Raw genomic sequence first — 15,793 nt, 5'->3', positions numbered from 1 at the left:
ATGACCCACTCGGACGTAAGTTTAGACCTTTCGATTGTAGACACTAGCAACAAATCGTCACCCTTGTCCTCTACCACATTAGCATCGATTACTTCAGCTTTTTGCTTCTCTTTCTCGTTTCTCTCAATAGCCTATTAGTTTTTATTTTGTAACTTATAACATTCTATCTTAATATGACGAAACTTCTTATAGTTACCACAGGTCTTGCCTCATTTCCTCGACTTTGATTTAGACTTAGACCTACTCTGACCTGAATCCTTAGACTGTTTTCTAGATCTTGCAACAAAAATCAAGCCTTTCCTATCTGACTTGCTATTTGAACCTAGCTCATTGTCGAGTTTGTCTTTCCTTAACAAGTTTCCCTTCACATACTCAAACGAGAGTTTATCTCTACCATAAACCAGGGTCTCTTTAAAAGTCTTATATAAAGGGGGTAAAGAGCACAATAATAGAATACCCTGATCTTCATCATCTATACTAGCTTCGACATTCTTCATATCATTTACGAGAGTGATGAATTCACTTATGTGAGCCCTAATGAACGTACCTTCGACCAAATGGAATGTGTATAGGTGCTGTTTCAGCACCAATCAATTAGTTAGAGATTTTGTCATGTAAAGGGATTCAAGCTTTCTCCATAAGGTTGATGTCGTTTTCTCTATAAGCACCTCCTGCAACACATTATTCATGAGGCATAACTGAATTACAGACAAAGCCTTCTCATCAAGCTCATCCCATTCTGACTGATCCGAATCTACGAGCTTTTTCCTTGTAACGACTTTCTTTAGGCCGTTTTGAACTAGTATTGTAGTCATCCAAACTTGTCATAAATTGAAAATTTTGATCCCATCGAACTTCTCGATATCAAATCTCATTATCGTCATTTCTGAACGGGTTGATTGCAGAATCCTAACCAAGCTCTGATGTCAGTTTGTTAAGGGATCGACCTGTGTAAACAACGAGAAAGAAGGAAAAAAGTAAATTAGACACACAAATTTACTTGGAAAAACTCCTCCAATCAAGAGGATAAAAAACCACAGGCAAATGAGACTTCACTAATGAGCAAACAAATGAAGAGTACAAGATGGAGGAATTCAAAACAATCCTTAAAGCTTTCTCTTAAAGCTTTCTAAAACTCTCTCTTTTCTCTCTAATGTTGTATTATTATCTCATGTTTTAAGGTTTTTATGGCTTTTTAAATAGGCTGAAATTAGAGTTTTAAAAAAACTTCAATATCTGTGAAATAATCAGAGTTTAATTGGGAAAAGTAACCTTACTAAAAGTCTAATACGCAACTGTTTTTAGTTAAGAAACTGTCGCAATGTAATGAGCCGCGTCGTCTCTATTTTGTCTCTGTTTCGAATGTCTTCGCGTCGTTGCGACATCACTAGTTTTCTCGTTGCAACGCCGCGAGAAAAATACGAAACACACTTCACAAAATTTATTTGCATAAAATATTAAAATAATATTTAATAATTAAATATTTAATTTATTTGTAATTAATTGAATTTCTCAACGAAGTTAGGTATAAAATTTATTGATATATAATATTAATGCTATTTAATTTTAAAAATATTTAATATTAAAATAATACAACAATTCATCACAGTTGGAATTTTAATATTTAATATATTATGATTTAAACAAATTTTTTAGTAATTTCTTATAAGTTATTTATTTTATATATTGTTAAATAAATTTTTTAATATTAAAATTGTTAATATTCAATTTTTTATTTATCTTTATTTTGCTTTAATAAATGTAATTAACTCTTATTATATCTAAAAATATAAATTTAATTTGATAAATGTTATTAATTTGTGTCTTTTTTTAAAAACTATAGTTTAAGTTTAATAATTTAATATTAATTAATCTTAATATTATAACATTTAAAGCTAATTCAATTAAGTAAAATCTTAAAATAAAGAGATAATTTATTTAAAGTCAACTTTATATTGAACATAAAAGTAATTATAAAGACAAATTTTAAACAAAATACATGAAATAACTTTAAAAAATTATAACACAAAGAGTAAAAGAGTAATTTATCCAAACTGCAAATAAATAATTCAAATATAAAGTGCCATGTGTAAAGAAACTATAATCTGAACATGACCAATTTTTGTTTTTTTTTTTTGTATATATATAATTATTTAAATAATATATAATATAATCCACGTATCATTTAATGTAATACATATTAATTTTGAAGGGATTAATTGAATTTGATATCATTTTATTTAGTTACATCAATTTAATAATAAAAATTTTTAAAAAAATAAAAAAACTTGTTATTATACATTTATGAAACGAAAATAAAATATTTAATTTACTCCTGAAAAAACTACCCACTCTTAGAAAACAACCCACTAATATAAATACCCACTCTTAAAAATACCAACTCACAAATATATATTATCTATAATCTATATTATATATAAAATGGTTGAGTTACACCAACTTAATTATAAAATTACTAAAATATTTTATTTTAAAGGGTAATTAATATTGTTATAAGAGTGTTTTCATCTTTTCATACTTTTATATAATTTTTAAATAAAATAATTGAAAAACATTTTTTAGAAATTGAACACAATACCAACAAATTCTTATAAAAAAACCCTTGTCGCTCCACCAATAATCATTTGTTAAAATATTTTTTATAAATATATATTTTTAACATAGAATATTTTCGTTCACCCACATCATCGGTATGATAAAATCTAGTAATAAATTATTGTCGTTGCAATTTATCTTTCAATCAAAATTATTAATTAATTTAATTTTAATGTATTTTTTCAAAATATAATTGTTATATCTAGAAATTCTATTACACACATATGCGTTGGAAACCACATATTTAGAACATAGAGATGTATGATTAAAACTAATTAATGTTAATAGCACTTGAAATATGTATAATATTAAAATAAAAAAATAGATTAAATTGTGGGTAAAATAAAATTTAAACACATAAGTACATCATATTAATGATACTAAATGAATATAATTATTTATCATGGTATTGTCATTAATTCTAAGTTAGTGTCGAGTTAATTTGTAACACCAACTCAATCAACAACATTATTAATATACACAATTGATAAATGTAATAAAGTGTGCATAAACAATTAAAATGTAAATATTATATTAAAATGAATATATGGTTTGGTTGTATATTAACATTTTGCTAACTCAAATGGTAAGGGTTCAAACCCTTACACATCGTAATCAAATTAATGCCTAATTAATTTATAACACCAACTTATTTATAAAGTTAAATAATAATATAGATGAATATGATTATTGAAGAAAAAAATTATTGGTCACCCATAGAGTGGGTGATAAGAATTCTAGTTAGATATTGATGGAAAAAGCTTGTAATGGACGAGAGACGAAACCCAAAATGAATGCATGGTTTGGGTTTATGGTTTGGTTAAATAAGCCAAACATAACCAAATGATCTCACAAGACATTGCACAAAACCACATGCTGTCTTTATCTTTGATCTTATATCACAGGGGAAAGAAAAAAACGAAGAAAAATAAATGTAAGAAAACATTGTATTTAATTAGAGTTCAAAGCTATGATTATGATGATTCATCATATACATAGAAACAATAGGACAATCCTAGAAAGGGGAAGGGACCATTTCCCAAATGCTGTAAAGCCTGTAATAATGGGGCATTGGTGTTGGGGGGGGGATTGAAATAGAAAAATTTTGAAGTACAATATATCAAATGAATAAATAGGGAAGCTTAGGGTTTTGAATTTGAAAAAATTATTGGTATGATCAAAAAGTGAAGGACTTCAAAAAGAAAGAGAAAAAGAGTTGAAATGGGAGGGGTTGCTTGGACGGAAGAAGAAGATTATTTGCTAAAGAAATGTATAGAGCGGTATGGAGAAGGGAAGTGGCATCGAATACCTGTTTTGGCTGGTAAATTTATTTTATCTTTTTTTTTCTAAGTTTACATATTTTGTTTAAGCTTTTAGTGGAAATTAAAGGATTAGTTTTGATTAGGATTGAAGATCATCTAAAGCATGAATTTTATTTAGACAGAAGGTAAAGAAATACCTTAGCTTTCTATCTTACCTTGAATAATAACCGGTACGGATCAGTTGAATTGAATTAAAAAATTGATTTAAATTAGTTTTTGGATTAGGAACCGAAGGGGTTTAAAAAACATTAGTACGTGTATATATTGTTTTGATAGATTGAGTATGTATAGTTAAATTGGTGTTTGTTTAGGGCTAAAGAGGTGCCGCAAGAGCTGCAGACTAAGATGGTTAAACTATCTACGCCCAAACATCAAAAGAGGGAGTTTTGCAGCAGAGGAAGTCAATCTCATCATTAACCTCCACAGCCTCCTCGGTAACAGGCATGCTTTTCACTCCATAAAGCTAATGTGTTATTAGTAGTATAAAAGCACATGTGGTTGATAATGTTGATGATCAGGTGGTCCCTAATTGCTGGAAGACTCCCTGGAAGAACCGCAAATGATGTTAAAAACTATTGGAACTGCCATCTCAGTAAAAAGCTCAACTCTGCTCCACAATCTGAAGATGACCAAACTGCAGCAGCAACAACAACAGCCTCAATGAAACCCAGACGCCCAGCTCATGTATCTCCTAATACCCAACCAGAAACCAGCGTGTGGGCACCGTTTCACGACGTTCAAGTCAATCAGCAAGGCCAGGAAGTTGCAGCGGAGGAGCCTGGGACACTTGTGGGTGATTTGGAGTTTGATGAAGGCGGCAGCAGCAAATGGTGGGATGATTTCATCTTCGACATGGATTTATGGACTGCTTCTTTGTGAATGTCACTTTCTCCTATTAGTATTGGAGTTGTGTTAGAATTGGAGGTCGGGATTTAAATTGTAGTTATGATGTATGATGTAATAGATGTTATTGTGATGAATTACAATAGATATTCCTAGCATGCAAGCATTCCCATATCCAAAACTCATCTATCTAAATCAATAAGCAATAACTATCATTACTTTTCATATTGAATTTCAAGAATCTCAACAATCAAAGGACTCTGGAAAAACATACAATTCAAGAACTACTAAAGCTAGTAGCAATTGGAATAATAATCACAAGAACAATCAACAACAAAAGAATGATCCCAATACACATCCATTTCCTGCTACTCCTTTGGTACCTTTTCGCATTATTGAGCTCTTTAGAACCATCTTTCACATAATGGCTGGCATTCATCACATGGTGTTCAATATCATCCATTTGTTCCCCTTGTGCCTCCACCATCACCGCCATGTCCAAAAACACTTGGTGCAACTCCAGCAAGCTCTTTTCGATCTCTTTAGCAGCATCATGCCTATCTTGAATCTCAACTACCGTCTCCAACACCTTCCCTCGCCCATGTTCTTGAACCGCCCTTGTTAAGAACCCCTCACCGCCACTGCCATCAGAAATGATTTTCTCGATTGTTTCCTCATCTGGGTTTTCTCCAGTCACAGTAAAATACCTTCTCCCCACAGTTTCCTTATACTCAGCCATCATTTTTTGCCTCAAACCTTGAAAATCCATCATCAGCTCCTTCAATTTGTTACGCAAGCCATTGGTGACTGCAATCCTGGTCCTGTAATTTAAGGTGCCTTCTTTGTACCCGAGAGGCGCTTATTAGCTGCATTGGCACGGTCCATTTCTTCAAGCTGAGCCTTGATGGTCCTTGCTTTCTTTTGCACTGTGACAATGTCGTTGTTGATTTTGTTCCGCAAAGCTTTCAAGGACTCTGGTTTGTGAAGTGACTTGCTTTCTTCATTGGATTCTTGGAGCTTGCCCAAGAGTTCTCGGATTACTGCCATTCCTTGCTTCACTTTCTCAGCTTCTTCAAGGAACAGGCCAAGGTTTTGGTCCATGGTGTTTGTAGTGGAAGACATTTCGAGATCATAGTCTGGACCAGCTTCAAGATCTTTCATTGCCTCTTTCTTGAGGTCAACATAGTTCATAAACGATTTGGTCATCAGATCATTCATCTTTGCTATCTGGAACTTTCCTTCACACCTTAAGAATCAATCAATGGAGAAAAAATTGAATTCCCAACAATAAGATAAAAAATATGGAATGGGTTATCATATTCATCAAAATGAACCCCAAACAAGGGAGAATTAGATTTCCTTTGCAGTTCAATTTTAAATCGTATTCACTGCAAATTCATTCTAATTCAAAAGTAATTTTCCCAACAATCTGAACTGGGTTTTCTTAAAATCAACCAAAAAAGGGGGTTTAGCTTCTCTTTTATCAAAATTTAATACAAAAAATGAAGTGATATGAAATGGGTGTTTGCAAACCATACCTTGAAAATTTGCAGCTGCTTGCTGCCTTGCTCTCGTATTAGCAGACAAAAGCAGAGAAAAATGGAAAGAAATTGATTGACAGAACTTTGAGACAAAAAAGTTGGGAAGAAATTGAAGATGAAGATGGAAAGAAAGCTGAGATTTTCGCAGTTTGAATTTGATTGCAAGCTTAATACTACTTAAAAGGAAAGCAAAATCTCCCCAGAAACTGAAGGGGAAAAAAATAGCCGTTTTTCCAACGGCTATATCTTGGCCCGTTATTTAATTTGTTTGCATCTTTTTATTTCAGTTTGAAAGTGGGGCAAATTTCTAATATTTCAGTTTTGTGGACACCGTATATGCAAATATTGGGCTCATTTCATCAGATCGAAGGAAATAATCAATTATTGTACTTAACAGCATAAATTATTAGATATTTATATCTACTATTACTTAAGTGTTTGATTGTGTTAGTGTTATCAATTAATCAAGTCTAACTCAGTTATGAAACTAGTTTCTTATGCCATGTTACGTATGAGTTTAGTTCTATGTATTAATTATAAGGTAAACTATACAAATGATCACATAACTATGCCTGCATTCTTGTTTTAGTCATCCAACTTTAAAATTTATCAATTTTGGCACTAAGTTTGAATTCGATCCTATTTTGGTCACCTACCATTAAATTAATAACAAAAAGCATTTTTTAACTAGTATAATAACACATTTAGTCCTTAATACTTACATATTCGATCAAATTGACCATAATTCTAAATAATTCAATAAATTTAATCCGTCGCATTTTCAAATTCTATCAATTTAATCTTCAAGCTTCCTAACCAAAGCTTTCAACTTCTAAATAGAGATATGCCACATCTATAAATTTCTGAAACCTCTCTCAACTAACGAGTCATTTTCATAGAAATAAAATAAATGATACCAATAAGCTTATCATGAAACTTTTTCCTTTATTTGCATTACTTTTCTTCTAAATATAATATTTTATAACCCTTTGATTGATAAAGTTTTGGCTAAAGAAAATGTAAAAACCTTTTTAAAAACACTTTAGAATTACTCTTGCTAACAATATGATACTTCCTTTTAAGTTACATAGAAATAGTCCTCAAAGTTAGTTCTGAAATTGGAAATTAAATATAGAGTTAAAAAATATGGCTTTGAAAAATCTAATTATTCAATCAATAATTATATAAGAAAAATTTATGAACATTTATTTTTTCATGAGAAAAAAAAATGTCAAAGAATTAATTGAATTTCCTTTGGTTACTAATGGATAATGATTTTTTTAATTTTATAAATTCATTTTGAGATTATTATGTGTCCTATCTATTTTTAATTATTTGTTTTTAAAATTTTAAATCCACAATAAGCAATGTGTATCACTAGTAATCTAATTTAGGGTCAAATCATTTACCAAATTAATTAAAACTAAAATTATGCTAGTCAAAGAGAAAATTTATTTTTTTACAAATATTAAATTATTTATATAATTTTATTATATATTATAGTTTTAAATTTTATTTATTTATTATTATTTTTAGTGGTGTTTAGTTAATTTCTAACACTAACTTCCTAAAAGTATAAACAAAAAGGGAGATGTACCAAATTGGATAATTTCAACTATAAATAAAACAATTAATAGATGTGGAATGCCTCTATTTTTAAAGTTGAAAGCTTTGGTTAAGAAGTTTGATGATCAAATTGATAGAATTTGTAAATGAGAAGGGTTAAATTTATTAAATTGTTTAGAATTAGGATCAAATTGATGGAATAAGTATTGAGTATTAAATGTACTATTACACCAGTTAGAAAAAGGCTTTCGATTACTAATTTAATGGTGGGTTATCAAAGAAGAATGAATTTAAACGTTAGTACTTAAATTAAAAAAAATTAAAATTTAGTGATCAAAATAGGAATACAAGCATAGTTAGGTGACTATTTAAGTAGCTTACTCTATATTATATTTATTTCTTAAAAACTTTCACAAAATTTTAACGTTTTAGAAATACTATAATTGAGAAAGTGAAAACAAAATAATATAAATTTTAAAATTTTAAAATCTTTATACCTAGTATTATCATTAATATAAGTTAAGAATAAAAAATTAATCTTTAAAATAAATTTGAATTAATTACTTTTTGTATGATTGAGAAAGTAAAAATAAAATAAAATAAATATTTAATTTTAAAAATATTTATACCTTATATTATCACCAATATAAGTTAAGAAAAAAAATAATATTTAAAATAATCTTGAATTAATTACTTTTTGTGACAATATATTCAATTTCAAATAATAATGATATATTATTTAAAAATTTTAAAGAGAAAAAATTTCCTTTTTTTTTCTGAAAGTAAAATCAACATATGCATTTATTGGGGAAAGAAAAGAAACACATTTCCTAAAGAAATAATGTAACATCCTAGAAATCGGGTTAGAAGAAATTGAGTTTTGAAATCAAGAGTGGTTATCTCTCGATTTTGAGTTTAGATTTTAGAAATTTTGATAAATAAATTGACTCGGTTTAGTGGTTAAGTGTTCTAGTTATGAATGTGAGGTTCTGGGTTTAAATTTTATCTCTTGAAATTTTGCTATTTTTAATTAAAACCCTATCTTTGGACATGCGAGTTATAAGTTAATTTCAATCAATTAATAACAGCAATGAGCCTAGTGGTTCAATGATTAAGCTTCTATGTACTCTTTGGTTTGGTGTTCAAATCCTTATGAAAGTAATAGGGAAATGTTTTATTTTGAATTGTTTTGTGTGGTAGTTTATTTTTTTTGGTTAATTAAACTTCCTAGGAACCTCCTATTTTTATTCCATATTCAATCAATTAATGACAACAATGAGCCTAATGGTTCAATGATTAAGCTTTTATGTACTCTTTGGTTTGGTATTTGAATCCCTATGAAAGCAATAAGGAAACGTTTTATTTTGAATTGCTTTGTGTGGTAGTTTATTTTTTTTGGTTAATTAAACTTCCCAGGAACCTCCTGTGTTTATTCTATATTCATTTTCCATTTGTTTTCTGCCATTTCTCCCCCATTTCTTTATTTTTTTCTTCACTTTGATTCTTCTCTTCGAGTTACCATTCTTTTTGTTATATTACGCCAAATTGATTTTGTATGGAGGTCTGACTTCTCTTGCCTGGTTTGATTCGGTTGCCGCTAAATTTCGATTTAAGGTTTTGTGTCGAAAGTTCTTTCATGTAACTTCGACATAACTTCGGTTTTGGACGCTAATCTTAGAGATTTGTTTATGAATGAGCAGTCTGATTTGTCGCTATAATGTCATTTTTGGGATGAGAATTCATCCTTGTTGCTTCTGCATCGAATCCATAATAGGTGGGTAACAAAAAATCAAATTTTTACAATTTACGAATGTTAAAAAATGATGTGAGTCCCAAGGCCCAAAATAAGGCTCATGAACATGATGAGCTCAAATTTCCTTAAGGCCCAGTAATAAGGTCAAAAGCCAAGCAAAACCAAGCAAGATCAAACAGGACCATCCAAGACTTCGTTACTAAGGCCCTTGATGTGCACACGACCGAAAAAGAAAGTCAAGATTCAATTTCTTATTTTCAAGAAAATCAAGAAACTGAATCTTGGTCCAATTTTGTTGTTTTGGAAAATTTCAAGAATCAAGAAAATCAAGATTCCAGATCTTGAAAATTTTGGTCCAAGAAACCGAATCTTGCAGCTAAGACGCATTGGATTTCATGTAAGAGCTTGAATGAGCCAATTTTAAGAGCAAACAAATCACAAGACCAAGTTCCTGAAAAAAATGGCCCATTAAGATGTCTACAAGCCCATCTTGAAGTTTGGAAAGTAATTTAATTGAATATCAGACCAAATTATCAAAGTTGCCCAAATTGTAATATATTTAAACTATAGCTCCAATTTTATTTTAATAGGTGGATCATCATGTAAAAATTTAGCCCAAAGAGCCCATTTAATTCCTTTGGCTGAATTCCCATTAAAAGTCCACAATTAGAATTTTTTTTATTTGATGAGTTGTCATGTTATTTATTCTATTAGGGTTAGGAAAAATTATTTTGGGGGCCTATAAGTAGCATAGGCGTTCACCTTTATACACATACAATTGATTTATGTTTTTTTGAGTTAATAATAATTTTCTTTGAGTTTTTCTTCAAGAATTACTCTTGAGTTTCTTTTAAAAGGTGTTTTAACAATCTTTCAAGTTGTGGGAATCATTTTCAAGCTTTTTCTTGCCAAAATTTCTTTCTTGGAGGGGAAATTAGAGCCATTGAAAGGAGTTGTGGATTCTTAATGTTTCCAAGGCTTCTTAGGACGTCATCTTCTCTTTTCTATCCTTAATTTATTATTTCTTGGTTATTTAAGGTAGTTCTTGCTGTTTTGGCTTGCTGATTTTATTGATTTTCATTCTAGGTTAAAGTTGCTTCAAGAAAGACATTCTCCTACCTTGTTCCATCAAGAAACACATCAACATTAGGAGCTTTAATCTTTTCTTGTTGTTTCAAGCATTCTTGCACAAAACAGTTTGCTTTTGTCTTTAAAATCACTTCTAACAAATCTGTTTGTGTTTTATTTGTCCATATCTGGTTGGGGCATTTTCTTGAGGTCCAAGGACAGTTTCTTTCCATCCAAGGAACCCTAACTCATTCTCTTTTGGACTCTTTACCAGCCGGTTCATCTTTCTTTCATTTTAATTTTGTTTGACTCTCCTTTGTGACAACTAATCTGTTTTCATTGTTTCTTGTTTCAATTTACGTTCGTCTAGAGATCTAGGGTAAATCGTAGCTTTGACAAAATTTACGATATGCTTCCGCGTTCATCCGCCTCATTCTTTATAATTATTATTTTATTTCTCTTTGAGTTAATAAATTCTCTCTGAGTTTTTCATTTCAAGAATTTCTTTTGAGTTTCTTTTAGAAGAGTTCTAACAATCCTTTTAGATTGTGGGGATCATCTTCAAACTTTTTCTTGCCAATGTTTCTATCTTGGAGGGGAAATTAGAGCCGCTTGAAGGGGGTTGTGAATTCTTCGTGTTCTCAAGGCTTCTTAGGACTTCTACACGCCACGTTCTATCTTTCCATTTATCTTCTTTATTTGCTTCCTTATTATTCTAATCTTTGATTTATTATTTTAGTTATTTATTTTAATCATTTTATCTGACTTGGATTCAATTTTATTTCAGGTTGTGTCAAAATCCATGTTTCTTTCCGAAAGTCTAGAGCCCTAAGTCAAATTCACGACTTTAAAAAACTTTACGATCCACATCCGCATTCATCTATCTCATTCTTTATTAGAAAACATGACCTTCAATGCGACACAGCTGTGTGGTAGGCCGTGTGGCGTGTCAGGCCATATGGTAGAGCGTGTGAGGCATTGTTTAAGGTCACACAGGCTAGGGACACGAGTATGTGTCTATGCCGTGTAACTCACTGTTTGGGACCACATGGGCATGTGCTAGGCCATGTGGGCCACATGGGTCAAACACCTAGGCCGTATGGATCCACACGAGTGTGTGGGTCAAAATTCTAAAATTTCCCTAGGGCCATGAATGTCGTCTGGACCGAAGGTAGGCCTTTCTTAGGGTCTGTATGATCTGTATTAAGCTACAAAACTCAGGAATTGTTGATTTGTTGGTGAATAACCCGTTATTTGTACGTATGTTTGTTTTGATTTAAGATAAGTAAAGATGATTGCTAATGTATAATGTACCCTGTTTGGATGCATTGAATATGTGAATTATCTAGGTACGATCTATATTCTGTTAAGTCTGATGGTACACTCCTGTGTTACTCTGTTGATTAAGAATATGTGATATCTAAATATGTTGAATTGATTGGTATTGATTCTGATATATAACCATGCATATGACTTAATGGCAATCTGATGCGATCTATTGAGGTTTGATAACTCTGTTTTACAAAGTATGGGCTTCCATGCCTACTGATTTTGTTATGGTTCGATAGCATGACCTATATGCTTATTACTCTGACTTTGTATATATGCATGCCATGATATATTGCATAGGATTTGGGATGATGTGAAAGGAGAAAGTTTCTGACAGTTTAATGATCTGTATTATCTAGTGATTTATCCTTAATTTTGTTCTAGCAACTTGACTGTAATATTGTGGCTTGACCACATGTATCTGATCTGTTAATTTTAACTGTAAAATTTATGTGGCACTATCTACAGTTATCTGTTGGTGTGATTTGGTTGGACGAGTTCTGGGGAAACTCTATTTTGGTGCGTAGCGGAGTTGGGTAAGATGTTTTCCGATAAATCTGCACTCTGAATGGTTTTGACAAATACTGTAATGACATAGACATACATATTCTGTATTGTTCTGCTCTGTTTTGTTTTGTTTTGTTGTGCTACCATTGTTGAATCTCTGTGATACTCTAGGTAAACATCCGACTTAGGCTTGCACGGCGTACAAGAGCTTGGATTATGTTTGCACTGATGTATCTATGATTTGATCTTTTAAGTTTGTAATTTGTTTCTGAACTTGCCTTGCTTTTTGATAATCTTGTCAATATTTGACAATTTCTAAAACGAAACTACAAAATCACTTAGATCAACTACAATTGATTTTTAATTTTTGGTTTCTGTTACAAATAACTCGACACTGTCCGCTTTAACAACTATCCAACCCCTAATGGAAACCATGGGCGGTGCCTCGGAAAATAGCTAACCCATATCAGCAGAAAAACCCTAAAAATACTGTGAATAGACAACTCAATAGTCATTCAAAAACAAACAACAGAAGAAAAAACAAACCCTAATTCCTAAAAGACTCTCCCCTTTTGACATCTTCTACTATTCAGGCATCGTCAATTTTCTAGTGAAAATACTACTTTCCTCTCGTACATTTCCATGTTTCTTCCCCTGTATTTAGATCCTCGTGTCTCAGTTCCTCAAATATTAACCCAAATGGCCGTAATTTCTCCGGACTCAGTCTTGAACTGTCACCAATCCCTTTTTCCTTCAACAATCCTTTCCCTGTCCATCGATACTATGAGTTCGATGTCCAATGGGACCTCATCAATCCAGTAAACCGAGGATTCATAGTTTTATACCTAGATGGCCAATTCATGCGTTGCTGCATTTTTCGAGTAGGGGATGTGCTGGTAACGTATCTTCCTGAACCCTTATGTTCTATGTTTGATTTCATTTATAATATTTTAGATGATTGATCTATCTGTCTCTTGACTTCCTAGTTTTTTTATTACGGTCAATGAGTCACCCTCTACTTCAACGTCTCTGAATCCCATTTCCTCTGCAAAAACTACCACTTGTAGACACGCGTAGGCCTCTATCGTGGTTGGGTCTTTGATGTTTCTCATCGGGTAAACGCATGCACCCATAACAATTCCCATTTCATTTCTTATAACTACTCCTGCTACTTTCTTGCTAATCTTATAAATGATAAGAAGCATCAAAATTTACTTCGACTTGACTGTCGTTAGGGGGTTTCTAGTGTTGTAACTCTGTGCTAAGGCTACATCTGAAAAAAATCCTTTATGTGATGGAGATTCTTGATATAGGATTTAATGAAACCCACAACCTCACACACTTTTTCTGATGTTCATTCATGATATAGTTTGTTTATGTTGTACCGTAATGCCCACAGTGTGATTGCTAACGTTGAACAGTGATTTATGCTTTTGGTAATAAAAATGTTAGCTAACCACTCTATCCATTCTTGATTCGCATGTACAGGTGATTCATCCAAACCCACTCCTTGAAACACCTGTCTTGAGAAGCTACAGTATCGAAACAAGTGAGCAACTGTCTCTTCCTCTTCCCCACAGACTGGACAGAGTGTATTAGACCGAAGCTTTCTAAGTTTTAGATTACTGAGAGTAGGGAGATAGTTCTTTGTAATTCGCCATAGATTAATCTTAATTTTGCTGGGGATTTTTAGATTCCCCATTTTTGTATAAAAGGTTTTTGTGGCTTCTATCTATAATGTATTTTCATCCACCAACTGTTGTTGCACATCTTTAATGCTCCTTATGTGGCCACTTTTGGCCGTATAGATCCCAGACCTATCGCCCTCCATACGAACACATCCTACTGTGAGTTGTTTGTCAGTGGTATTGATAGTATTTTGGTCGTTTGTTCTTCATTAAAGAGATTTTTAAGGTATTTTCCTTCCAATCGCTAAGGTATTAGTCAATTAACTCTAAAACCTGTGTAAATCTCTAGTTAAAGTTCTAATTTTTAATCTTCCATTCACTAGGATATAGCAACCAAGCATCGTTCCAAATGTTGATCATTTGGCCATTCTTGACCTGCTAGCCTATGCCTCTTTCCAATAAGTCTCGGGCGCCCCAAATGCTTCACCATGTAAAGGAAGGGTAAGACCCTAAACCTACTTCCATAAATTCACATCGTGGGTAACATTTACTCTTCATGACTTTTTCCATTAAGCTGGTAGGATTCATAATTAGTTTCCACCTTTGCTTAGCTTGCAAGGCTTTATTAAAATGTGAAAAATATCTAAAAGTAATTCCACCGTACGCTTTTGGAACGCATAATGAGCTCCAATTACACCAATGTCTACCTCTACAAGTTCTTAGGTTACGCCACCTAAACTTACACATAAAATTCTCCAATTCTCGACAAACTGACACATGTAAATTAAAACATTGTATGGCATAAGTTGGTGATGCTTGTAATATGGCTTTAATGAACACATCTTTACCCCCAATAGATAAGTTGCGAACACTCCAGCTTTTTATCTTTGTAAAAAAATTTCTTTGATCTCCACAAAAGCGTTCTTCTTACAACGTCCAACCATTGTTGGTAACCCCAAATACTTTTTTAGATTATTAGCAACTCTAACCCCCAATGCTCCTCCCAACTGTAACTTGGTTTCTTCATTAATATTATTACTGAAGTAGATTGACGATTTAGCGATGTTTACCAATTGACCTGAAATCTTTTCATACTCATTCACCACTGCCTTTGCTACCAATATTCCTTCTCTGGAAGCTCTCCCAAAAAGAATACCATCATTAGCAAAAAATAAATGCGCTATAAATAGACCCCCTCTCCCCACCTTTGCTCCTTCAATTTTACCTTCATTTTGTGTCTTGTTTAGTAATTTTTAAAAGCCATCCGCACAAATGATAAAAACATAGGGGCTTAATGGATCACCTTGTTTTAGTCCTTTCGATGGTTTAAACTCTGACCCTTTTACCCCATTGAGAACTACCGAGTATGACACTTTTCACACGCCACATAACTAAAGACACCCACCCTACCTTAAAACGAAACCTTTCATCATTTTCTCTATGAAATCCCATTCTACCCTATCATAGGCTTTACTCATGTCGAGCTTTAGGGCAAAAGATTCTTTACCACATCTCTTTTTCTTGAAAGAGTGCAATAACTCACATGCTATCAATATGTTGTCAGTGATTTGAATGTCTGGCATAAAAGCCCCTTGAGTTTCCTCTATAAAATATTTTAAC

The 15,793-nt window shown here is 32.1% G+C and overlaps 2 protein-coding genes and 1 long non-coding RNA gene across 4 annotated transcripts; 2 read left to right on the top strand and 1 right to left on the bottom strand.

Annotated features, from left to right (window-relative positions):
• The first annotated feature begins 3,299 nt into the window (after nucleotides 1–3,299).
• LOC107918333 (transcription factor MYB114) lies at nucleotides 3,300–4,939 on the top strand. Of its 2 annotated transcripts, none has more exons than XM_041108858.1 (3): nucleotides 3,300–3,937; nucleotides 4,250–4,379; nucleotides 4,478–4,939. In XM_041108858.1, the coding sequence occupies exons 1-3, from the start codon at nucleotides 3,838–3,840 to the stop codon at nucleotides 4,815–4,817; spliced, it is 570 nt and encodes a 189-aa protein (XP_040964792.1). In that variant the 5' UTR covers nucleotides 3,300–3,837; the 3' UTR covers nucleotides 4,818–4,939. The 2 variants fall into 2 exon arrangements, with proteins under 2 accessions (XP_040964792.1, XP_016703354.1); XM_016847865.2 differs by having other exon boundaries at nucleotides 3,356–3,937; nucleotides 4,457–4,939.
• Nucleotides 4,940–4,972: 33 nt separating this feature from the next.
• On the bottom strand, nucleotides 4,973–6,570 carry LOC107918332 (syntaxin-related protein KNOLLE-like). Its single transcript, XM_016847864.2, is given in 3 exon segments — nucleotides 4,973–5,616; nucleotides 5,619–6,027; nucleotides 6,320–6,570. Coding segments are annotated over 2 exon segments (939 nt in total). The 5' UTR covers nucleotides 6,000–6,027; nucleotides 6,320–6,570; the 3' UTR covers nucleotides 4,973–5,058.
• Nucleotides 6,571–12,984: 6,414 nt separating this feature from the next.
• On the top strand, nucleotides 12,985–14,312 carry LOC107918983 (uncharacterized). The gene is made up of 3 exons (XR_001690326.2): nucleotides 12,985–13,441; nucleotides 13,532–13,660; nucleotides 14,034–14,312. It is a non-coding gene; the product is annotated as an uncharacterized lncRNA (long non-coding RNA).
• The last annotated feature ends 1,481 nt before the right edge of the window (nucleotides 14,313–15,793 follow it).

This window comes from Gossypium hirsutum, chromosome D13 (assembly GCF_007990345.1).
Source record: "Gossypium hirsutum isolate 1008001.06 chromosome D13, Gossypium_hirsutum_v2.1, whole genome shotgun sequence".
In the NCBI taxonomy this organism is placed as follows: domain Eukaryota; kingdom Viridiplantae; phylum Streptophyta; class Magnoliopsida; order Malvales; family Malvaceae; genus Gossypium; species Gossypium hirsutum.
Note: the sequence above shows the minus strand (reverse complement) of the source record. Positions and strands in the feature narration are given on the sequence as shown.

Bases quoted from the DNA above. Each gene is read 5' to 3' on its own strand.
- LOC107918333 (XM_016847865.2), top strand. From the start codon at position 3,838: ATGGGAGGGGTTGCTTGGACGGAAGAAGAAGATTATTTGCTAAAGAAA. The intron at 3,938-4,249 runs GTAAATTTATTT...GTGTTTGTTTAG, and splicing joins TCGAATACCTGTTTTGGCTG to GGCTAAAGAGGTGCCGCAAG. The intron at 4,380-4,456 runs GCATGCTTTTCA...GTTGATGATCAG, and splicing joins CACAGCCTCCTCGGTAACAG to GTGGTCCCTAATTGCTGGAA.